This window comes from Geotrypetes seraphini, chromosome 4, assembly GCF_902459505.1.
Source record: "Geotrypetes seraphini chromosome 4, aGeoSer1.1, whole genome shotgun sequence".
Taxonomy (NCBI): Eukaryota; Metazoa; Chordata; class Amphibia; order Gymnophiona; family Dermophiidae; genus Geotrypetes; species Geotrypetes seraphini.
Window position 1 is genome coordinate 3,106,203 of NC_047087.1, and position 22,729 is coordinate 3,128,931.

At 44.7% G+C, this 22,729-nt stretch overlaps 1 protein-coding gene across 2 annotated transcripts in view; it reads right to left on the bottom strand.

Moving 5' to 3' along the window:
• The window catches only part of PMFBP1 (polyamine modulated factor 1 binding protein 1), a 561,980-nt gene that overhangs the window by 397,470 nt on the left and 141,781 nt on the right, over positions 1 to 22,729 (bottom strand). The window contains exons 6-7 of one of the 2 annotated variants that reach the window (XM_033943673.1): positions 12,398 to 12,556; positions 500 to 583 (exon numbers count right to left, since the gene is read on the bottom strand). In XM_033943673.1, coding sequence (XP_033799564.1) covers positions 500 to 583; positions 12,398 to 12,556 — 243 coding nt within the window. The remainder of the gene's footprint in view (positions 1 to 499; positions 584 to 12,397; positions 12,557 to 22,729) is intronic. The other variant, XM_033943674.1, reaches the window with a different exon arrangement.

Consider the following 22,729-nt stretch of genomic DNA (forward strand, 5'->3'; position numbering starts at 1 on the left):
TGTCTACATACCTCTTCTAGACTGACTGTCAACTCTGTCAGTTTCCTGTCTTCATTTCCTGCGTATAGCCTGTCAGCTTCTGATATATTGCATATATCCTGCCCCAAAGCTTCTCCTCTTACTGTGATCCACTTAGGCGGAAACAGGAAGTTGCATCAGAGAAGAATCTTTGGGGCAGCCACATGCAACTTGTGAGTATGGCTGCTGCATCAAGGCCCCTATGAGAGAAAAAATTTGATTTTGGAAGACATGCCCAGACCACGGAACCCGCTGGAGCTATGGGGCCCAGGGAAGCTGCCCTGTTTACCCTCCCCTAATGCCGGCCCTGCCTGTTTCAATAGTATCTTTCAAAGATTCTCCACACCAAAGCATCTGCTCCTGGGCAACTGTCAGATCCCCCCCCCCCCCCATCTTAGTTCAAAAGCTGTTCTATTTCCTTTTTAAATGTTCGCGCCAGAGACAGACGAACAAAGCTTTTTCTCTCTTGATAGAAAAGTACCTTTTGTTCTACAGCATGTGCCTCAGCCTTCACCTTCAGCAGTTCCTTTTTGAGCCTCTCCAGCTCCCCTGTCTTATGGCTGAGCTGCAAAGAAGGAAGTGCAAACCTTAATGACATTTTATAAATATCTTTTCATATCAGTTTCAGTATTAGTAAACAAAGATCATATCCAGATACATATTTCAGAGGAGAATTTGTTCAACCGTAGACCCCCATCTACTTTCCCAGACACCTACAATTCCTTTATCCCCAACTATCCATTGAAAGATGTCATTTTTAATTGAGTAAACTAAGGGACCAATATTCAGCCGGCATTTTGCTGGCTGCCACTAGTGTTATCCCTACATTCAATGCAAGGCCATATTTAGGCTCCGGAATTAAATTTCTAGGTACACAAAGCCCGTGAAAACTTACCCTGGCATAAAGATAGGAATGACTTATGTGGTCCTATTTAGTGCCAAATAGCAGTGCTGACTCTGCCCCCAGAACACCCCGCCCCCCCCCCCCAAAAAAAAATAGCTATTTCATATTGGATGCTAAGTGGACATTTGCAATGGCACCGAGTGCAACCAATTAAACTGAACAAGCAATTTAACCATGAACATTGATCCCTAAATTCCTCAACTTTCACCATAACTATTCATTTATCAAATTTGTATAAACTGCCTGCTCCAAATCCCAGCCAAAGTAATGCAGGAAATAATTACCATAAAATACAAAGTTGTAAAGCAACAAGGACAACACTTGCAGCTAAATATGACTAATGCATCTGGTTCTTTCCTCAGAGGATACAGCTTATACAGCCTCAGATCTATATTCTGACAGAAAGACACTACCGTATTTTCTCGCATATAACGCGCGCGTTATACGTGGTTTTTACGTACCGCGCATACCCTCGCACGTTATACGCGTGAGCGCGTTGTACAAAATTTTTTTTACATAGTTCCCCCCCCCGATGTCCGATTCACCCCCCGCAGGACCGCTCGCACCCCCACCCCGAAGGACCGCTCGCACGCACCCCCACCCCGAAGGACCGCTAGCACGCACTCCCACCCGCACCCCCACAGCCTCCCGACCCCCCCCACCCCCCATCATGTAGAAGCTCCTACCGGTGTCCTGCTGCTTCCTCTTGGCGGTCCCGACACCAGACACGATCGGGGCAAGAGGGAGCTCAAGCCCTCTTGCCCCAGCCAACCGCGGCACACCCGACACGATCGGGGCAAGAGGGAGCTCAAGCCCTCTTGCCCCGCCGACTCGCCAACTCACTGACAATATCGGGCCAGGAGGGAGCCCAAGTCCTCCTGGACCTGGCGACCCCCCCACCCCGCTAGTTATTTGGGCCAGGAGGGAGCCCAAACCCTCCTGGCCACGGCGACCCCCTACCCCAACCCCGCACTACATTACGGGCAGGAGGGATCCCAGGCCCTCCTGCCCTCGACGCAAACCCCCCTCCCCCAACGACCGCCCCCCCAAGAACCTCCGACCACCCCCCTCAGCCGACCCACGACCCCCCTGGCGGACCCCCACGACACCCCCACCCCCCTTCCCCGTACCTTTGTGTAGTTGGCCGGACAGACGGGAGTCAAACTCGCCTGTCCGGCAGGCAGCCAACGACGGAATGAGGCCGGATTGGCCCATCCGTCCCAAAGCTCCGCCTACTGGTGGGGCCTAAGGCGCCTGGGCCAATCAGAATAGGCCCGGGAGCCTTAGGTCCCACCTGGGGGCGGGGCCTGAGGCACATGGGCCCAACCCGACCATATGCCCAAGGACCCGCCCCCAGGAAGGACCTAAGGCTCCCGGGCCTATTCTGATTGGCCCAGGCGCCTTAGGCCCCACCAGTAGGCGGAGCTTTGGAAAGGATGGGCCAATCTGGTCTCATTCCGTCGTTGGCTGCCTGCCGGACAGGCGGGTTTGGCTCCCGTCTGTCCGGCCAACTACACAAAGGTACGGGGAAGGGGGGTGGGGGTGTCGTGGGGGTCGGCCAGGGGGGTCGCGGGTCGGCTGGGGGGGCGGTCGGAGGTTCTTGGGGGGGGCGGTCATTGGGAGTGGGGTTTGCGTCGAGGGCAGGAGGGTTTGGGCTCCCTCCCGGCCCGAACAACTAGCGGGGGGGGGTCGCCAGGGACAGGAGGACTTGGGCTCCCTCCTGGCCCGATATTGTCGGGGAGTTGGGGAGTCGGCGTGGCAAGAGGGCTTGGGCTCCCTTTTGCCCCGATCGTGTCGGGGAGTCGGTGGGGGCAAGACGGCTTGAGCTCCCTCTTACCCCGATCGTGTCGGGGAGTCGGGGGGGGGCAAGAGGGCTTGAGCTCCCTCTTGCCCCGATCGTGTCGGGGGTGCCGCGGTTGGCTGGGGCAAGAGGGCTTGAGCTCCCTCTTGCCCCGATCGTGTCGGGGAGTCGGGACCTCCAAGAGGAAGCAGCAGGACACCGGTAGGAGCTTCTACATGATGGGGGGGGTCGGAAGCCTGTGGGGGTGCGAGCGGTCCTTCAGGGTGCGGGTGCGGGTGGGAGTGTGTGCGAGCGGTCCTTCGGGGTGAGGGTGCGTGCGAGCGATCCTTCGCAGTGGGGGTGCGAGCAGTCCTGCGGGGGGGGGAATCGGACGTCGGGGGGGCATCAGGCTTTCAGGGTGGGGACAGGACTTCAAGGGGGAGAGGAGAGTCGGGGTGGGCGAAAGAGAGTCGGGGTGGCCAGAGGAGAGTCGGGCGGCGACGGGAGAGTCAGGCAGCATGTGCGGTATACGGGTGTGCGCGGTATATAAAAATTTCTGTACATAGATTTGTGTTTTTCGCGCGCTATACCCGTGTGCGCGTTTTACACGTGTGCGCGTTATCTACGTGAAAATACGGTAATTATATTACCCATCACTTAATGAAAGCTTTCATCTGAATGTGTACAGCTCTTAGGTTTACAGTAGAGAATGACACAGGGACAAATTTTTCCCCATCCCCACAGAACTCATTTTCTCATCCTGTCCCCACAAGTTATTTTCCTATCACTGTCTCATTCCTGCAAGCTCAATCTTCATCTGCACAAACCTCAAACACTATATAAGAACATAAGTGATACCTCTGCTGGGTCAGACCTGAGGAGGTCCATCGTGCCAAGCAGTCCGCTCACGTGGCGGCCCAACAGGTCCAGGACATATATAGTATATATAGTAATCCTCTATCTATACCCCTCTATCCCCTTTTCCAGCAGGAAATTGTCCAATCCTTTCTTGAACCCCAGTACCGTACTCTGCCCTATAACGTCCTCTGGAAGCGCATTCCAGGTGTCCACCACACGTTGGGTAAAGAAGAACTTCCTAGCATTAGTTTTGAATCTGTCCCCTTTCAACTTTTCCGAATGCCCTCTTGTTTTTTTATTTTCTGAAAGTTTGAAGAATCTCTCCCTCTCTACTCTCTCTATGCCCTTCATGATCTTGTAAGTCTCTATCATATCCCCTCTAAGTCTCCTCTTCTCCAGGGAAAAGAGACCCAGTTTCTCCAATCTCTCAGCGTATGAAAGGCTTTCCAACCCCTTAATCAGTCTTGCCACTCTCCTCTGAACTCTCTCGAGTAACGTCATATCCTTCTTAAGGTACGGTGACCAATACAGGACGCAGTATTCAAGATGCGGACGCACCATTGCCCAGTACAGTGGCAGGATAACTTCTTTCGTTCTGGTTGTAATACTCTTCTTGATTATACCTAGCATTCTATTCGCTCTCTTAGCGGCCGCTGCGCACTGTGCCGTCGGCTTCATTGTCATGTCCACCATTACCCCCAAGTCCCTTTCTTGGGTACTCTCAGTCAATAACATCCCTCCCATCGTATAATTGTACCTCGGGTTTCTGCTTCCCACATGCAATACTTTACACTTCTCAACATTGAACTTCATCTGCCATCTCTCTGCCCATTCCCCTAGTTTGTCCAAGTCCCTTTGCAGTTCTTACCATTCCTCCTTCGTCCAAGCTCCATAAAATAGTTTGGTGTCGTCTGCAAATTTTATTATCTCACACTTCGTTCCTGTTTCTAGATCATTTATGAATATATTAAAAAGCAGCGGCCCGAGCACCGAGCCCTGCGGAACACCACTCGTGAACCTCCTCCAGTCCGAGTAGAGGCCCTTCACTCCTACTCTCTGTTTCCTACCCTCTAACCAGTTTCTGATCCATCTATGCACATCTCCGTCCACCCCATGGTTCTTCAGTTTCCGGAGTAGACGTTCATGAGGCACCTTGTCAAAGGCTTTCTGGAAATCTAGGTATATGATGTCTATGGGGTCTCCTCTGTCCATCTGTTTGTTAATTCCCTCGAAGAAGTGCAATAAGTTAGTCAGGCACGATCTTCCCCTGCAGAAACCATGTTGGCTGGATATCAGAAGTTCATTTTTTTCAAAATGTTCATCGATGTTTTCTTTTATCAGTGTTTCCGCCATTTTCCCCGGAACCGAGGTCAGACTCACCGGTCTATAGTTTCCCGGGTCACCTCTTGATCCCTTTTTAAAGATGGGCGTAACGTTGGCTATCTTCCAATCCTCCGGGATCACACACGTCAATGCGTTATTGCAAGTCTCTGACGGATTTACGTTGTAATGTCACGCAGTGACGTTTTAAGGAGCAGAGATAAAATGGAGAATCGTTTTAAAAGTATTAAACTTTTGTAGCAACAGTGCACCGCACATTATGCAATGATTATAAGTAAGTAAGCTGAGGGTTTGGGAAGTTTTCCTTTTTCTCGTTTTGTATCTTTCGTTTGTTTTAGACTGCACAAATATAGAGAAGCACTAATATATTCAGGGTTAATAGCGGATTGTAGTTTGTTTGGATTCCCTATGTAGATACAAGGCTGGGTGGGTCTAATGGGGCTGGCACTGTTTCAGCACATGTTTGGTTTTAGTAATTCAGCAACAATAATATCCCCTGATGAAGGTCTTGCGCCTGAAACGCTCGAGAAAGAGCAGAGCGTCGGGCAGTTTATGACAACAGAACCAACGTTGGATTGGCGGTTTGCCATATGAAATAATTGTTGCTGTTTCTAGAAAATTAAGAAATATGAAAAAAGAGTGAGAGAATTTATCTCATCACACTATCCTTGAAACATGAATTTAGATTAATTTAATTAAATATTAATTTAAACAATACACAAACACAAATTCTTTTCGGATGTAATATATAAGGGATGGGATGGAGGTAATGGTATAAATCAGTGTTCATCAACCACCGGTCCGTGGACCAGTGCCAGTTTGAAAATTTTCCTGCCGGTCCGCTACCAAAACGTGCCTCAGGCCTAAGGAGATCAATGCACAAGCTGCGGGCGGTGGCAGCTCCTAAACACGTCCTGCGCCTGAACATGAAGCCTTCTCTCTGACTTTTGAATGTCAGAGGAAAAGCTTCTGGATGATGTGCAAGGAGCCGCCATACGTGGCTTTGTCCACTGATCTCCTCAGGCCCGAGGCACATTCCGGCCACGGACCAGCACATGGTGCGCGTGTTGTTGGAGCGGCGCCAGCTTGACGGGGGAGTGCAGAGGTCCAGTGCATGCGTCTGGAGGATGGCCGGCTTGAATCGGAAGCCGGGAGGCGCTGGTTAATGGCAAAGGCATCGCCGAAGAGGGAGGAGAGCTGCATGGGGACCCTGGGGAAAGGAAACCACCACGCTGCAAGGGCTGCAGCACCCACAGACAGGTATCCACCCACCCCTGGGCCACCATAGTAAACCTTGGTTGTGGAACAAATTGTTTCAGTTTACATTGTGGCCTATGGGGACATGTGCTTTGATATACGAGTACTTTGGATTATGAGCATGCTTCTGGAACAAATTATGTTCGTAAACCAAGGTACCACTGTATTAGTATTTTAGTTTGTGGTCCCGTATTTGCATAGTGGTAATCTGTTCTGGTAGGAATGAATGTTGAGAAGCATACATTGTGCTTTGTATAGTTTAATTTTGTGGTTAACCATTATGTGTTGTTATGATTATATTGTGTGTATATTTGAAAAATGAATGGAAAAAATAGCATTACAATTAGTACTATCATGGGGGTGGGGTCTGGGGTGAATATGGGTGGGGTCTGGCCCACGACTTAGTCTAGTGCTCTTCAACCGCCGGTCCGCAGACTGGTGCCAGTACACAAAATAATTATTTTATTTCCGCCAGTCCATAGATGTAAAAAGGTTGACGAATACTGGTATAAATGATTATTTGCTGCAAATTGGACAGAATATGGATTTGGGATAACATATGTTATGAGAGGTCCTATGCACCGACAACTGTTCATATTATATGATATATCATTCTCCTAGTTTATTAAATACTTGGGTGTGAGGAGTAGTGGCTCGTGGCCAGTAGGGGGTGATGTTTATGGGACGGTAATGGAATGGATGTCAGAACATGATGGTGCAGTATTTTTGTGGAGTTTTTCTACAAAAATGCCTGTTTTTCGTATGATTCTGGGTACTTCTAGTTAGATACAAGCATATGTGTTAGTTAAGGCCACACCCATGGAAGCGGACGAAAAAAGGTGAATAAAAATAAATGTAGCTAAAACCAGAAAAACACACTACACATTAATATAAGGGAAAGAATGGTGTTCTTTTTATGTACTTTGCTGTTGGGCCAGATCATAAGAGAAACCAGAGGAATCCATTTTGGGTTCTCTGTCTTTTCTATATCTTCTCTGTCTTTGGACACCATTTTGTGCCAGTGACTAGTTTCTGTCTTCTTTGTCCTCTCTGTTTTTCTTTGTTTAGTTTCCTTGGTGTTAATAAATACCACATGTGCTTAGACTGGTTAGGAAGATAACGTGTCTCAAACTAAGATATAACAGGAATTAAATATAATTATGAATGAAAATTATGTATGGAAGCTTGGCCAAGCAAATATGACTGGAGTGTGTGTATGGCTGTGTACTGAACAAAAGAATTGGTAGAAGAACATAATATATATTTGCAACCTAAACAAATTCAAAGGGCACAACATCTGGACATAATTAACAATCTCTAGCATAGAGAGGGGGAACCAGCCCCCCTCCTTCAGGCTAACAACTTTTCAGCACTGTGTGTGGATGAAACTTAGCTGACAAGCAGGCTGAGAACATTTCAGCATCTTTTTAAGAAATAATTTATCTTAATATATTTTTGTGAAAATTATGATTTATATTCAGAAACGACTATAAGCAAACAAATGTACTTTTCTGAAACTTTTGTCTTTGTCTAATTTGAAACACCTCCTTTGTTAATTGTTATTGGTTAAGAGATTGATGATGTCACAATGAGCCAAAAGTATATAATAAGAGGGTCATGAGATCCTGACGTGAGCTCGTTATCAGAAGGCCAGCATTTGGCAACTATAACGATCTTGTAATATTAATAATCCTATAAATTTTTGTGAATCACACTAAACTTGCATAAAGTTTTGGCTAAAGCACAAGTTCATGTATCCAAATAAATATAATAGAGAACTACGAACGATCTCAAGCGCTCACGGCTACAAGCCAGATGTATATTTCAGGCTAATAGCCACACGATGAGCTATCATTGATCTTATGTGTTCTCCCATTAGCGCAACTGTTAATGCAAGCAATTATGCTTTATTCTTTTGATCTCATAATGGAAAAATAGAAACAATAACTCAATAAATCTTAATTATAATTTTTAAAACCTTGCGCTTGTGTCATTTTGCATGTTTTATTATTTTTCAAACCTTGAGCTTTCAAGAAGACGTCAATGTCCCTTGCTCAGGTGCCAATGAATATATTTTTTTTTAGAAAAAAAGAAAGATAATTGAGTAAAGGGAGCTAGAATTAAAAATTTTGATGGCATTTATTAAGCCGAACACTGTTAGGTAGAACAGTTGTCAAATATCCTTTAACCCTTTATTGCTATATTGAACCGATATGTGGGTTGGATTTTGATTAGAAAGATCCGGTTTTCTGTATGTTTAATATTAAGCCATACCAACTCCTTTTGACTCTGGAAGGAGAAGGGATTGCAATACTTGTTTCAAGTGGTCAATGAAGAGAGTTCTATGTATTCATTTGAACAGTTGCAACACAAATATTCCTTGTTGCAAACTGATGTTTGGAGGACACAACCAACATTCCGGAACCCGAGGAGATCGTAAAAGGAGATCAGGATGAAAATCTGGTCCAACTAGAGGTGAGCAAAGTGGATGTCCTTAGGCAGATAGACAGGCTAAAGAGCGACAAATCGCCAGGTCCGGACGGCATTCACCCAAGGGTACTCAAGGAACTAAGGAACGAAATAGCTGAGCCACTTAGACAAATATGCAACCTATCCTTATAAACTGGAGAGATTCCGGAAGACTGGAAAATAGCAAATGTCATGCCCATCTTCAAGAAAGGCTCAAGGGGAGACCCAGGAAACTACAGGCCGATGAGCTTGACCTCAGTCCCGGGAAAGATGATGGTAGCGCTGATTAAAGACAGCATCTGGGAACACATCGAAAACACTGGGCAGCTAAAGCCGAGCCAGCATGGCTTCTGCAAGGGCAGGTCATGCCTCACTAACTTATTATACTTCTTTGAGGGGGTGAACAGCCAGGTGGCTAAAGGGGAATCTATAGACATCATTTACCTTGACTTCCAAAAAGCCTTCGACAAGGTACCACATGAAAGACTGCTAAGGAAGCTATGGAACCACGGGGTGCAAGGGGAGATCCACCGATGGATCAAAAACTGGCTGGCAGACAGGAAACAGAGGGTTGGAATAAAGGGCCATTACTCAGACTGGCAATGGGTCACGAGTGGAGTTCCGCAGGGGTCGGTGCTAGGACCGCTCCTGTTCAATATATTTATTAACGACCTGGAAGCAGGAACAAAATGTGAGGTTATTAAATTTGCGGATGACACCAAATTATACAGCAGGGTTGAAAGCAAGGAGGACTGCAAAAATCTCCAAAAAGATCTGACAGCGCTGGAAGAGTGGGCCAAAAAGTGGCAAATGAGCTTCAACATAGGGAAATGCAAGGTCATGCATGTAGGGTAAAAGAACCCGATGTTCACTTACAAAATGGGGGGATCACCGCTAGGGGTGAGTAACCTTGAAAGAGACCTGGGAGTGATGGTAGACACATCATTGAAGGCGTCGGCGCAGTGCGCCACAGCCTCAAGGAAGGCAAACAGAATGTTGGGCATCATTAAGAAAGGTATCACGACCAGGACGAAGGAAGTCTTCCTGCCACTGTATCTTGCAATGGTGCGCCCGCACCTGGAGTACTGTGTCCAGTACTGGTCGCCGTACCTCAAGAAGGACATGGCGGTACTTGAGAGAGTCCAGAAAAGAGCAACTAAGCTAATAAAGGGTATGGAAGACCTCTCATATACTGACAGACTGAAGAAGCTGGGGCTTTTCTCCCAGGAAAAGCGGAGACTTAGAGGAGACATGATAGAAACCTTCAAGATCATGAAGGGCATAGAAAGAGTAGACAGGGACAGATTTTTAAATTACGGGGAACCACAAGTACAAGGGGGCACTCAGAGAAATTGAAAGGGGAAAGGTTTAGAACAAACGCCAGGAAGTTCTTTTTCACTCAGAGATTGGTGGATACATGGAACGCGCTACCGGAGGATGTGATAAGCAGGAGCACGCTACAGGGCTTCAAAGAGGGTCTGGACAGGTACCTGGAGGACAAAGGGATTGAGGGGTACAGATAGGAGTAGAGGTAGGTAATAGGGATAGGATTAGAGGATTAGAGGCAGTTACAAAATTAGTCAGGGACACTATTCAGGCAATTAGGCCTGATGGGCCGCTGCGAGAGCGGATCGCTGGGCAGGATGGACCTCTGGTCTGACTCAGCGGAGGCAACTTCTTATGTTCTTCTTATGTTTTCCCTATTTTCAATTGAAGCATTATGTACAATCTTTACCTATCTGTCAATTGTTGGAGTCATGTAGAGAGCAGGTATCTGAAATGTTTAGTTTATCTGCACAGACTCTTATACCGCTTTGCTTTCATATGATGGGCATTTTGGACTGTCAATCGGGCATTAACTTGGAGATTCTATCCAGAACTTGGACTGATAACTTACAGAGCCCAATTTCTGAACTTCATCTACAACGCTTTTTGAAGAGAGCTTTACGGTGGACCCCTAGTATTATCCTGTGGGAACTCCAACATAAATTTTGGCTTCGATTATATATATCCCTTACCAGAGCATATTGTATGGCAATTCGTTCTCCTTGCTGCATGAAATGTGGACAGTCCTATGCTTTGTTAGGTCATCAATTTTGGTCTTGTCCTAGTCTCAGCATTTTGGCAACTCTTAGGACCTTGTATTTCGACTATTTGGCATTGGACACCTACTCCACAAGCTCTTTTTGGAATTTATACACTTTCCCTTCCGAAATGTAGGGGGATGACAGCTTTTTTGGCTTGAGCAGTTCTTTTGGGCATGAAAACTGCATGGATTACAGCAGACACACCTTCTTATTCTCTTTGGCAATCCCTCATGATTGGACAAGCTGCCTTGGAGCGCCGTGACTTTGTGGATATAGACTCTCCTCAGGAAAAGCACTATCGGTTTGTTTGGGAACCTTTTTGGCAAACCCTGGCACCTCATGCTCGCAGCAGATTGTTGAATGGTTAACTGTAGACATCTTTGATTCTTGGATTGTAGCGTGAAAGATATATTTTTGGTTTGGGGAGGGTGGGAGGGAAATATAGAACTGTGCATTGGCTATGAAGTTCAAGCTGAAATTTTTTTTGTTGTTGATTGGTTATTTTTGAAACTGAATAAACACATTTAAACATAAAAAATATTAAGCCATACCAAGTGACATCAGAAACATTTTCCCTATATGTAAGCACTTAGGGTCAGATTCTATAAACAGCACCAAGCAGCTCGGTGCCGTTGTCACTCAAACTGACGCCATTTATAGAATCACACCTAGCAGCACCTGAGCGGACTTAGGTGTTGCTAGGCATCCTAGACATAGGCACTGCTCCATTAGAACAGCTTTTCACTTGCCTAATTTGGCGGAGCCTATGTGAGAAACCTAACTCAACCACACCTATTCTCTACCCATAACCATGCCTTTTTAACATAGGCATAGTTAGACATGAGAGGGCACCTCCACTTAGGCATTGCTACAGGTCCAAAGAGTTCAGTGTCAAACTCTTAAATTGCTTAATTAATTATTTTTTGATTGGCTGAATACTGACATGGTAAATTACCACAACAATTAAGCCAATTAAAAAATAAAAGTTAGGCACTGATCCCAAACTTAGGCCAGACAGCTGCAATTAGGGCGCCTATCTGCACCTAACGTAGGGACCATTTATAGAATTCCCTAGTAAGTCCAGTATGTCCCCATACCACCTGCTGGAACAGCTCTCTCCCTGTAGAAAATCCAGGATCTCCTGCAATAAGAATACCCCAAACAGTATTTTTTTTTATACGATAGCAGCTTGCATGCCATTAGTTTATTGCAAATACAGTATAGTGTGTGTGTTAAGAAACTATGCTGAAGCTTAGTACAACATTCTAATGCACAGCTCCTGACAACTAAGAGTTATTCTGTGCTCAGCTAGGGTCTTCTGGGTAGTATGAGAAAGGGAAGCTTCTAGTTAGCAAACTATTGTATTTCTTATTAGATATTAACTGTTAATCTTTCTCCCCATTTTAACCAGGAGATCTCCTCTAAGCAAGAACCCTTACAACCATCTAATAACAGCAAACAGAACCAATTTAAGCTAACTCCTGAGTGGGCATATGGACTTCTGGTTTTAGATGAACTCCTCTAGTTTGACCTCTCATTCTATTTGTGTAGTACTTTTACATTTTCTTTACTTTTTATTCAGATATCATCAATACATCTAATGCTCTGTTCCTCAGATATAATCCATCCAAGTTCTCATACCATTTTTTGGTAATACAGTCCTTTAATTAAAATGTTGCTTACTTTGTTGAGTAGGTTGGTCTGTTCATTCTCAACTGCTAAGTTCTGAGCTTCCAACTGGGCATGTAAGTAGACAGTCTCTTCCTCCAGGCAATGACAATGTTCTTGAACACGAGCTCGCTCCTCCTCCATCTCACGCAATGTTCGTGCTTGATGACTCACCTGGAGTTACAGAATATCCCATAAGGATATGGCTACAAAGCTAAGTTACTTAACTGTTAGAGATATTCTCTACAGAGAACAGTTCACCATTGATACGAATAGCATCATTGCTATCAGGGAAGGATTAACTATTTGTTGGACCCTAGGAAAACAAGTTTGTGTAACCGTCACCCTCCACCATAGCAAAAATACTTATCTGTAGCAGGTATACTCTGATGACGGCAGGCATAAGTTCTCACACGTGGGTGACGTCATCCACGGAACCTAGTATAGACACTTATAAGTGCACTGTCACTTTAAATTTTTAATCAGTGCCCATACCACACAAGTGCCAGTGCCATCCTGCCCGATGTCAGCTCATGGGACCATCAGTTCAGTAACAAAGCTAAACCAAGTAGGGGAGGTGGCTTGGAGACCAACCTCATTGCAGATTTCTTCTATAGATGTAGAGTGAAAATGAGCTACTGAGGTAGCCATAGCCCATACATCATGGGCTGTCACACAGCCTTGTAGTGTCAACACAGCCTGAGTATATTCAAAGGAGATACAGTATGCTAGCCAAGTAGAAATGGTTCCTTTGGAAACATCAACTCCTAGCCTATTAGGATCAAAGGTGACAAAGAGCTAGGAAGACCTTCTGTGTGACTTAGTCCAGTTGAGTTAGTATGTCAGAGTACTTTTAAAGTAAAAGGTGTGAAGGGTTGGTTCTCCAGGATGGGCATGTAGATTTGGAAAGAAAACAGGTAAAATGAAGGATTGGTTGAGGTGGAATTCTGAGATAATTTTAGGGAGGAATTTTGGATGTGTTCAAAGGACTACTCTGTCGTGATAGAACCTTCTATAGGGAGGATCTAATACAAGGGCTTGAAGTTCACTCACAAAGCATGCAGACAAAAGAGCTATGAGGAAAATGACTAGTTTGAGAGAGCGAGATGTAAGCAGCTCAAAAGAAGATTTCATAAAATCAGAAAGACCATGTTAAGATCCCAAGTAACAGGAGGAGGATTGACAGGTGGGGTTTTGTGTGAACTAGGCCTTTCATGAATTGGTCTATTAAGGGATTTACAAAAAGAGGTTTGTTGTCCAGGGGGAAATGAAATGTACTGATAGCATTCTAACCCAATTGGGTTTTAAATCAGAATTAGAGAGGTAAAGAAGATAGTCAAGGATGGACAGAAGTGGACATGAGACTGGTTCCAGAGAATGCATTGCACATCAGGAAGAGAATCGTGTTCACGTCAAGCGATTACAGCTACAGTAGAAAGCTTCCTAGACACTTCAATGATAGCAATGCCGCTACCTCAGAACTACTGACCCTCCTAAAAGATTTGAATCTCCTTCCTTTGATAACCAGTCCAACTCACAAAGCCAGGCACACTCTTGACATGGTGCTCGTGCCAGCATCCCAGAATGACTGTATTCAGGTTAAGGCTTGTAAACAACTTCCCTAGTCTGACTACTTTCTCATTTCTTTTTCCCAGAATACTAAGACCTATGCAATTAATCCTAGCCCCAAAACAGTTACTTCTTGAGACTACTCAAAGCTAGATTAGGCATCTATCTCTTCTAACTTTGGATCTCAATTAGTGGAATGTCAGCATCCTCCATTGAGAAAGTCGCTTCTTGGACAGCCTGTATAACCAAACTTTTAGACTCTTTAGCACCTACTTATACTATCACCATCTCCCCCCATAAAATAAAAAATTCCTGGTATACATCTAGTCTAGCCCTTATTAAAACACAATTGCGCTCTCTTGAGAGAAAATGGCAGCACAACAAAAATTTACACAACCTAAATAAATTTAAGGAACAAGCCATCTACTACAAGTCTGGAATCAATAGATAAAAAAAGAGTACTATTCTAAACAAATAAAAAAGCTAAAAATACCTCTGCATTATATGCAATAGCAAAATCACTAACCACACAGAAGATAGAACCAAATTCAACTGCACAATTACCTTCAGCTCAAGCTATTGCCTCCCATCTTATTAACAAAATTCAAACTATTAGAGGCTCAATCTCACAAGCAAACATCGTCAGCAAAAATCTTGTTACCCCCAAGTTAGGGGATTCAGCTAACACGTCTGCACCCTTAAAACTTCCTCTCTCCAAATGTTCGAGGTTTATTCTTCCCAATCTCCAGGACATCCAGCATTGTCACTAGGCAAAGGTAGGGGAGGGTCATTAGGGTGGGCAGACTAGATGGGCCGTGGCCCTTATCTGCCGTCTATTTCTATGTTTCTATGTCTGAATTCACTAAACACGAAAGGCTCCATATCAGAAAATATTCCTCCATTCTTTCTGAAACGCTTTTTCTCACTCTTTGGTCCCGACATCTTAAACTTAGTCTGTACTAGTTTAACCTCAGGAATATTACCCAACACATGGAAAAAGTCAATCATCTACACAATAATCAAGGACTACAAAACCAGTTTACATAAGGTATCAAATTACCGACCCATAGCGAACATCCCATTCTTGGCAAAGCTTATGGAGAAAATTGTTTTTCGCCAAATATCTAATTTCGCTGAACAAACCAAAATCCTTCACCCCAATCAAACTGGATTTCATCAACATCACTCCACAGAACTTTCTCTCATTGGGTTAACCATAAAAATACCGTATCACCTCGACCACCATCAGTCAGTTCTTCTTATCTCCCTAGACCTCTCCGCGGCATTCGACATGATAGATCACAAGCTCCCCTTGCCCAACCCGGACTCTGCCCGTTGCCAAAGTTTACCTTTGTTCATATTCCTGTCTCTGTACCATATTTTATTATTGTCTATGCTTTTTATTTAGATGCCAAATTCCACCTTGTCTTTGCCTAGTTCAGCACCAAACTGTATTTCTGCTATACGGAAAGCGCTTAGCCGCTAACTGCTCTCACCGATATAGCTCCCCCTTTGATCTACCCCTAAAAAAAAAAAATTATCTCTCATTCCTACTCTTGGCCCTGCACTTAGCAAGTTTAATCTAAGTTCCCCTGCTACTCCCTCCTCTACCTCTTTTCCCCCCCTGCTGCAGACTCTCACACATCAACCTCCCTGTCCTAATTCCCCACCATGAACTCATCCTTCTGGATCCTTCTCCTCCTACTCTGCTCACCTCTCTATACCTCCCTCTGTCTGAAACCTCCCTCTCCCAACCTACTCGACCCCGCTCACACCAATAACATCTGCCCTGAACTCAAAATCTCCACACTGATTCGCACCAGAATTCCCCCTCTCAAGAAAAACCCTCGAAAAGTCAACCAAGATAATCTAAAACCCCTGCCCCCTGCCAATCTTCCCAACACTGCCTCAGACTCTCTCACCCCAGTCCCGACACTTTATTGCAATGCCAGATCTGTGTGCAATAAGACCCAAATCTTGAAAGACCTTCTAGACGAGCTCGACCCTGGATTCCTATGCATCACTGAATCATGGATCGCCAAAGACGATCTATTCACACAAAACGAACTCCTCCCCCACGGTTACCAAGGCCTCTTCTCCCCCAGACCCAATCGAAAAGGAGGTGGTCTAGCACTCCTCTACAAATCTTTTTTTGACGTCCAGCTCCTTGAGACGGGCACTCACGCTTCCCTAGAATATTTGCTTGCCTCAGTCAATGACGAACTCCGCACCCACCCATTGGGCATCCTGTTACTATACCGCCCACACACCTCTTGGACCAAATCCTCCAATCTCGTCTTTGAGACCATAACAAATGCCTTCCTTAAATTTCAAAGACTTCTGATCGTTGGTGATATTAATCTCCACCTTGACGACACCAACAGCAAGGACACGACTGAATTCAACAACTTCCTTACCTCTCTAGGCTTCCCCCCACCCACCCCATCTCCAACCCATGAAAAAGGGCACACTCTAGACCTCACCACTTTCCTTGATCTTACCGCCTTCAAAACTTCAACCGACGACACTCGCTGGGAACAAGTCCCTTGGTCCAATCACTTCTTAGGGACTACCTGCCTCCCCATCTTCATGTCCCATCTTGACTCCCCACCCCACCCCTCACATTCCATAACCTTTCGCAAAAAAACCTCAAGCAATCTATTCTGGTCCAAATTCCTCAACCAACTCTCCTCCAACCCTAGACCTACAGACCCCGAATCCCATTGGCGCAACTGGACCGCCCTCTCCGAGTCCACCTACCACTCCCTTGCTCCAATATCCACTAAAACCATCTCCTACCCCCGAAAGGCCCCCTGGTACTTACCTCTTCACAGAGAACTGAAACAGAAATGTCGCGCTCTAGAGCGCAAATGGAAAAAATCTAAATCCCCCTCTGATAGACATACCTGGAGGGTCAATATTAAACTTTACAATTCTACACTAAAAAAAGCCAGGAAGAACTTCTTCGGAGACAAGATCTCTAGATCCAACAATCAGATCAGTGCACTGTTCAACATCTGGCGCTCCCTAACTACAAAAAAAGACCCATCCTTGCTCCCACCGTCTCTATCAGCCGATGCCCTCGTAAATTTCTTTAATGAAAAGGTTACCACCCTAAGATCCTCCTTCCCACCCACAGTCTCCTACAATTCCCTGACCTCAACCCTACCTTACCTATATCCACCCCCATTCCCGCCGACAGATCTTGGACCGTCTTCGAGCCTGTTTCCGAATCGCAAGTCTCCAAACTCTGCCTCAAACTAAAAACCTGCAAGTGCACTCTGGATCCTTTCCCCTCCTATCTATTCGAGAATATCCCTACACAGGCCATCGCTTCCCTCACCGAACTCATAAACTCTGCCCTAGCATCGGGCCTTTTCTCCCCCAACATGGGACATATTTCATTGACTCCTCTACTGAAAAAGGCCGAACTTGACCCCTCCATGCCATCAAACTACCGCCCTATAGCAAATATCCCTCTCCTAACCAAGTTATTAGAATCCATCATATCCACCCAACTCTCATCCTACCTAGAAAGATTCTCTACTCTCCTACCCCACCAATTCGGCTTCAGACCCAACTTTAGCACCGAATCCCTCTTGGCCTCACTAATCTCTAAGGTGCAACATCTCCATTCTCGCAACAAATTTGCTGTTCTCCTACAATTCGACCTCTCCGCAGCCTTCGATGTCGCCCACCACGACATCCTAATCTTCCAACTCTCCGAAATAGGCATAAGCTCCACAGTCCTAGATTGGTTCTCGAAATTCCTACGCTTCCGCTCCTACACCGTTAACACAAACGGTACCTCTTCCCCCCCTGGAAGCCGAAATGTGGAGTCCCGCAAGGCTCACCCCTCTCCCCTATCCTTTTCAACATCTACATGTCCTCTCTGAAACTCCTCCATCTATCCCCCCTAGAAACTCTCTACTCCTATGCTGATGACATCCTCATCCTCCTCGAGACCGACTCGAACCTCTCAAACCTTGCTGATAACATATCCACATGTATAACGAATCTCCAATCCTGGGCCCAATCTGTACAAATGAAACTGAATGAGTCCAAAACAAAACTACTTTGGCTCGGCCCAATTTTAGATCATTTACCCACCTCCATCCCACTACCATCCGGCCCCACTCTTCAGCTTGAGTTTTCAAGCAAAGTCCTAGGCATCGTCATAGACTCCTCTCTCTCCTTCAATGATCACCTCAACTCCTTGGTAAAATAAATGCTTCTTTAGCCTTCATATGCTGAGGAGAGTGAGATCCTGCTTTCATCATTCTCACTTCGCCGTCCTCGTTCAATCTATCATCCTTTCTAGACTGGACTACTGTAACTCCATCTACATAAGCCTAACTAAGAAAAACCTCCATAGACTTCAGCTAATTCAGAACGCCGCGGCCAAGCTTATTTTCGCAAAAGGCAAGTTCGATCACGTCTCCCCACTCCTCTCCAAGCTTCACTGGCTCCCAGTATACTCCAGAGTCCTCTATAAATGTGCCTGCTTAGCCTTCAAGATCCTACATGGCGTCCTTCCTCCCGTTATCCCACTCTTTTGGAATTCCTCAAACCCACACCCCACTAGACCCTCACAAAAACTGAAACTGTCTTTCCCCTCTATAAAAGGTATATCCCGCGCAGGAAAACTTGGAACATCCCTTCCCTTTAGAACCACAGAACTCTGGAACAACCTCTCACCCCCGCTCAGAAATTCAAGCTCCTTCCAATCCTTCCGCAAACACTTGAAAACTTGGCTCTTTTCAAAAATCTAATTACCTCCCGTTCTCTAGCATCCGGTCCCTCTCTATCTTCTTAGTCCCTCTCCTTTATCCCTTCATTGTAGCTCCTTTCCTCTTAACTTCTGTAAACCGTGCCGAGCTCTGCGCTTGTGGAGATGGCGCGGTATACAAACCTAAGATTTAGTTTAGTTTAGTCCTGGACTGGTTTTCGTCTTTTTTCTCTGAATGGTCCGCTAAGGTATCTTTAATGGAATATCCTCAGATTCATTCACAACTGAATACGGGATCCCACAGGGATCAATATTATCTCCTCTACTATTCAATATCTTCCTGGTCCCTCGCCTAACATTAGGGCAATCCATTGGCTTTACGATGTTCGCCTAAAGGATTATGTCCAACTAGTTTATCCAATAAATAACCCAAATGAAGTAATACTCATAAACCAAAAACTGGAAAAAGTATAATGTGATGCATGTCGGTAACAAAAATCTCATCCACAAATACAGGATGTCCGGGGCGGTACTTGGAGAGACCTCCCAGGAAAGAGACTTGGGAGTTCTGATCGACAAGTCGATGAAGCCATCCGCGCAATGTGCAACGGCGGCGATAAGGGTGAACAGAATACTAGGAATGATAAAGAAGGGGATCACAAACAGATCGGAGAAGGTTATCATGCCGCTGTACCGGGCCATGGTGCACCTTCACCTGGAGTACTGCGTCCAGCACTGGTCGCCGTACATGAAGAAGGACACGGTACTACTCAAAAGGGTCCAGAGAAGAGCGACTAAGATGGTTAAGGGGCTGAAGAAGTTGCCGTACAGCAAAAAATTAGAGAAACTGGGCCTCTTCTCCCTCGAACAGAGGAGACTGAGAGGGAACATGATCGAAATATTCAAGATACTGAATGGGATAGACTTAGTAGATAATGACAGGTTGTTCACCCTCTCCAAGGTAGGGAGAACGAGAGGGCACTCTCTAAAGTTGAAAGGGGATAGATTCCATACAAATATAAAGAAGTTCTTCTTCACCCAGAGAGTGGTAGAAAACTGAAACGCTCTTCCGGAGTCTGTTATAGGGGAACACACCCTCCAGGGATTCAAGACAAAGTTAGACAAGTTCTTACTGAACAAGGACGTACGCTGGTAGGGCTAGTGTAAGTTAGGGCAATGGTCTTTGACCAGAGGGCCGCCGCGTAAGCGAACTGCTGGGCATGATGGACCACTGGTCTGACCTAGCAGCAGCAATTCTTATGTTCTTATAACAAAATAAGAAATTAGAAGACTCCAGAAAGCACAGAATACTGCAGTAAAAATCATATATAATGCAAAACAAATATGACCATGTTACTCCCCTTTTACATAAAGCTCACTGGTTACCAGTAGAACACAGAATCACTTTTGCTAACTTTCAAAATCCAACAAAATAACCAACCAGAATTCATTAATAATCTTCTTATCTCATATATCCCTTCTAAGACCCTTCGATCGTCAGCCCAAAATCTTCTCTCTGTTCCGTCACTAAAGTACATAAACACAATGCGATCTACCATTTTTTCCGTAACTGCTCCTTCTCTTTGGAATAGTATCCCAGCAAAGAATCAATTCTTAATCAATTCAAGACAAAGCTAAAGACATTTATTTTCATTGATGCCTTTGAGATTTAACTGCCCTTTTAGGGGCGACCTAAAATAAGAACATAAGAACATAAGCAATGCCTCCGCTGGGTCAGACCTGAGGTCCATCGTGCCCAGCAGCCTGCTCACGCAGCGGCCCAACAGGTCCAGGACCAGTGTAGTAATCCTCTATCTATACCCTTCTATCCCCTTTTTCAGCAGGAAATTGTCTAATCCTTTCTTAAACCCCGGTACCGTACTCTGTCCTATTACATCTTCTGGAAGCGCATTACACGTTGGGTAAAGAAGAACTTCCTAGCATTTGTTTTGAATCTGTCACCTTTCAATTTTTCTGAATGCCCTCTTATACTTTTATTATTTGAAAGTTTGAAGAATCTGTCCCTCTCTACTCTCTCTATGCCCTTGATGATCTTGTAAGTCTCTATCATATCCCCTCTAAGTCTCCTCTTCTCCAGGGAAAAGAGACCCAGTTTCTCCAATCTCTCAGGGTATGAAAGGTTTTCCATCCCTTTAATCAGAAGTGTCGCTCTCCTCTGAACTCTCTCGAGTAACGCCATGTCCTTCTTAAGGTACGGCGACCAATATTGGACGCAGTACTCCAAATGCGGACGCATCATCGCCCGATATAACGGCAGGATGACTTCTTTCGTCCTGGTTGTAATACCATTCTTGATTATACCTAGCATTCTATTCACCCTCTTAGCAGCCGCTGCGCACTGTGCCGTCGCCTTCATTGTCATGTCCACCATTACCCCCAAGTCCCTTTCTTGGGTACTCTCATTCAATAACATCCCTCCCATCGTGTAATTGAACCTCGGGTTTCTACTTCCTACATGCAATACTTTACACTTCTCAACGTTGAACTTCATCTGCCATCTGAACTTCCCCTCCTACTGTTTTTCCCCTAAATTATCTTTTACCTTCAAAATTGTAGTTCTTGCTCATTTTCCTCTTGTTCCCATTCGTTATGGTTTTATGTCTCCAAAAGTCTTCGTCGTCCCCTGTTTTCTTAAATTTGAATTTTAGCTATTGTATGCTTTTATGATTTTGTACACCACCTAGAAGGCTAATTAGGCAGTATAAGAAATTTTAATTGAACTTGAAACTTGTTATACCGCCATTTTTAACAAAAAGTCAAATCAAAGCAGTTTACAATAAATAAAAACAATGGGCAATATATAAAACCAATAAAACAAAATAGGGGAAATGTACACAGACCAATTAACTAAACTAAACTAGACACAAGAGGATATTCAAGGGCAGGAAAGATTTACAATGTCTTGAGGGAAAAAAATCAAGCAGGATAAAAACAAGAGGATAGGTTAAGAATGCAGAAAAAAGGGAAATAAAGAAAGAAGTAATAAGCTTAAGATAATGACTTTCCAGTCACAAGCAATGGGCAAAAAAAGAAACGCTGGAGATGAAGCAAGCAGCTCAAAAAAACGGTGCAGGAAAGTGAAAGTTAAAAAAGCCCTGAAGAAACGGTCTCTGACCATGAAACATTGGCTAATCTTTAAAAATCACTTTTTCTCTTACAGTTAGAAGCAACAGCTAATTCAGTCCTGCTTGTAGAGTAGAATGTGGTATTGTGCACATTTTCTCCAGAGGTTTTTTTGCCAATGATGTTGGAGGAGGAGGTTTGAGCGGTTACGCCCTACCTAAAAATTACCTGAGGCTTTTTCTTCCGTTGAGAGTGGGCTCTCTTACTAAAAGAGTGGAGCATTTATATTGAATAGTTATTATTTATTACCCACTCTCACCAATATTTGGATATAGTATTGTCAAAAAAAAAGAAAAAAATTTTGTAGATAATGACTTCCCAGTTACAAGTAATGGGATAAAGTTGCCAAGGGAATGACTTCCTAGAAACAAGTAATGAGAAAAAGTTGGAAAGTATCAGACTATTAGAAACTAGGTTCAAATGCTATTTTAAAATAATAAGCTTTTAAGTGAGACTTAAATGACTTAAGAGATTTTTCTGTACGCAGATATAACGGGAGAGAGTTCCAGAGAGTTGGAGCCATTACAGAACAATTAGAGTCTCTGTAAATATCCAGAAACAGCTGCCTAAAGGATGGAATAGACAGTAAGGATTGATTGGAGGAATGCAACTGCCTCCTGGGTGAATATGGAATCAAATGAGAAAAGCAAAATAGAGGAAAACAAGAATCCAGAATCTGAAAAGTAAGAAGATTATATTTAAAAGGTATCCTGATAGAGATCGGAAGCATGCGCTCAGTTTGAAAAGTAGAGTAATATGATCAAGACAATAAAGAAGTCTGAGCGCAGTATTTTGTACTAGCTGGAGTCGGCAAAGTTGGTACTGCGGAAGTTCAATTAGCAATGAACTGCAATAGTCCAGTCTAGAAATAACTAGTGAATACAGAAGGATTCGTAAGGAGTTGC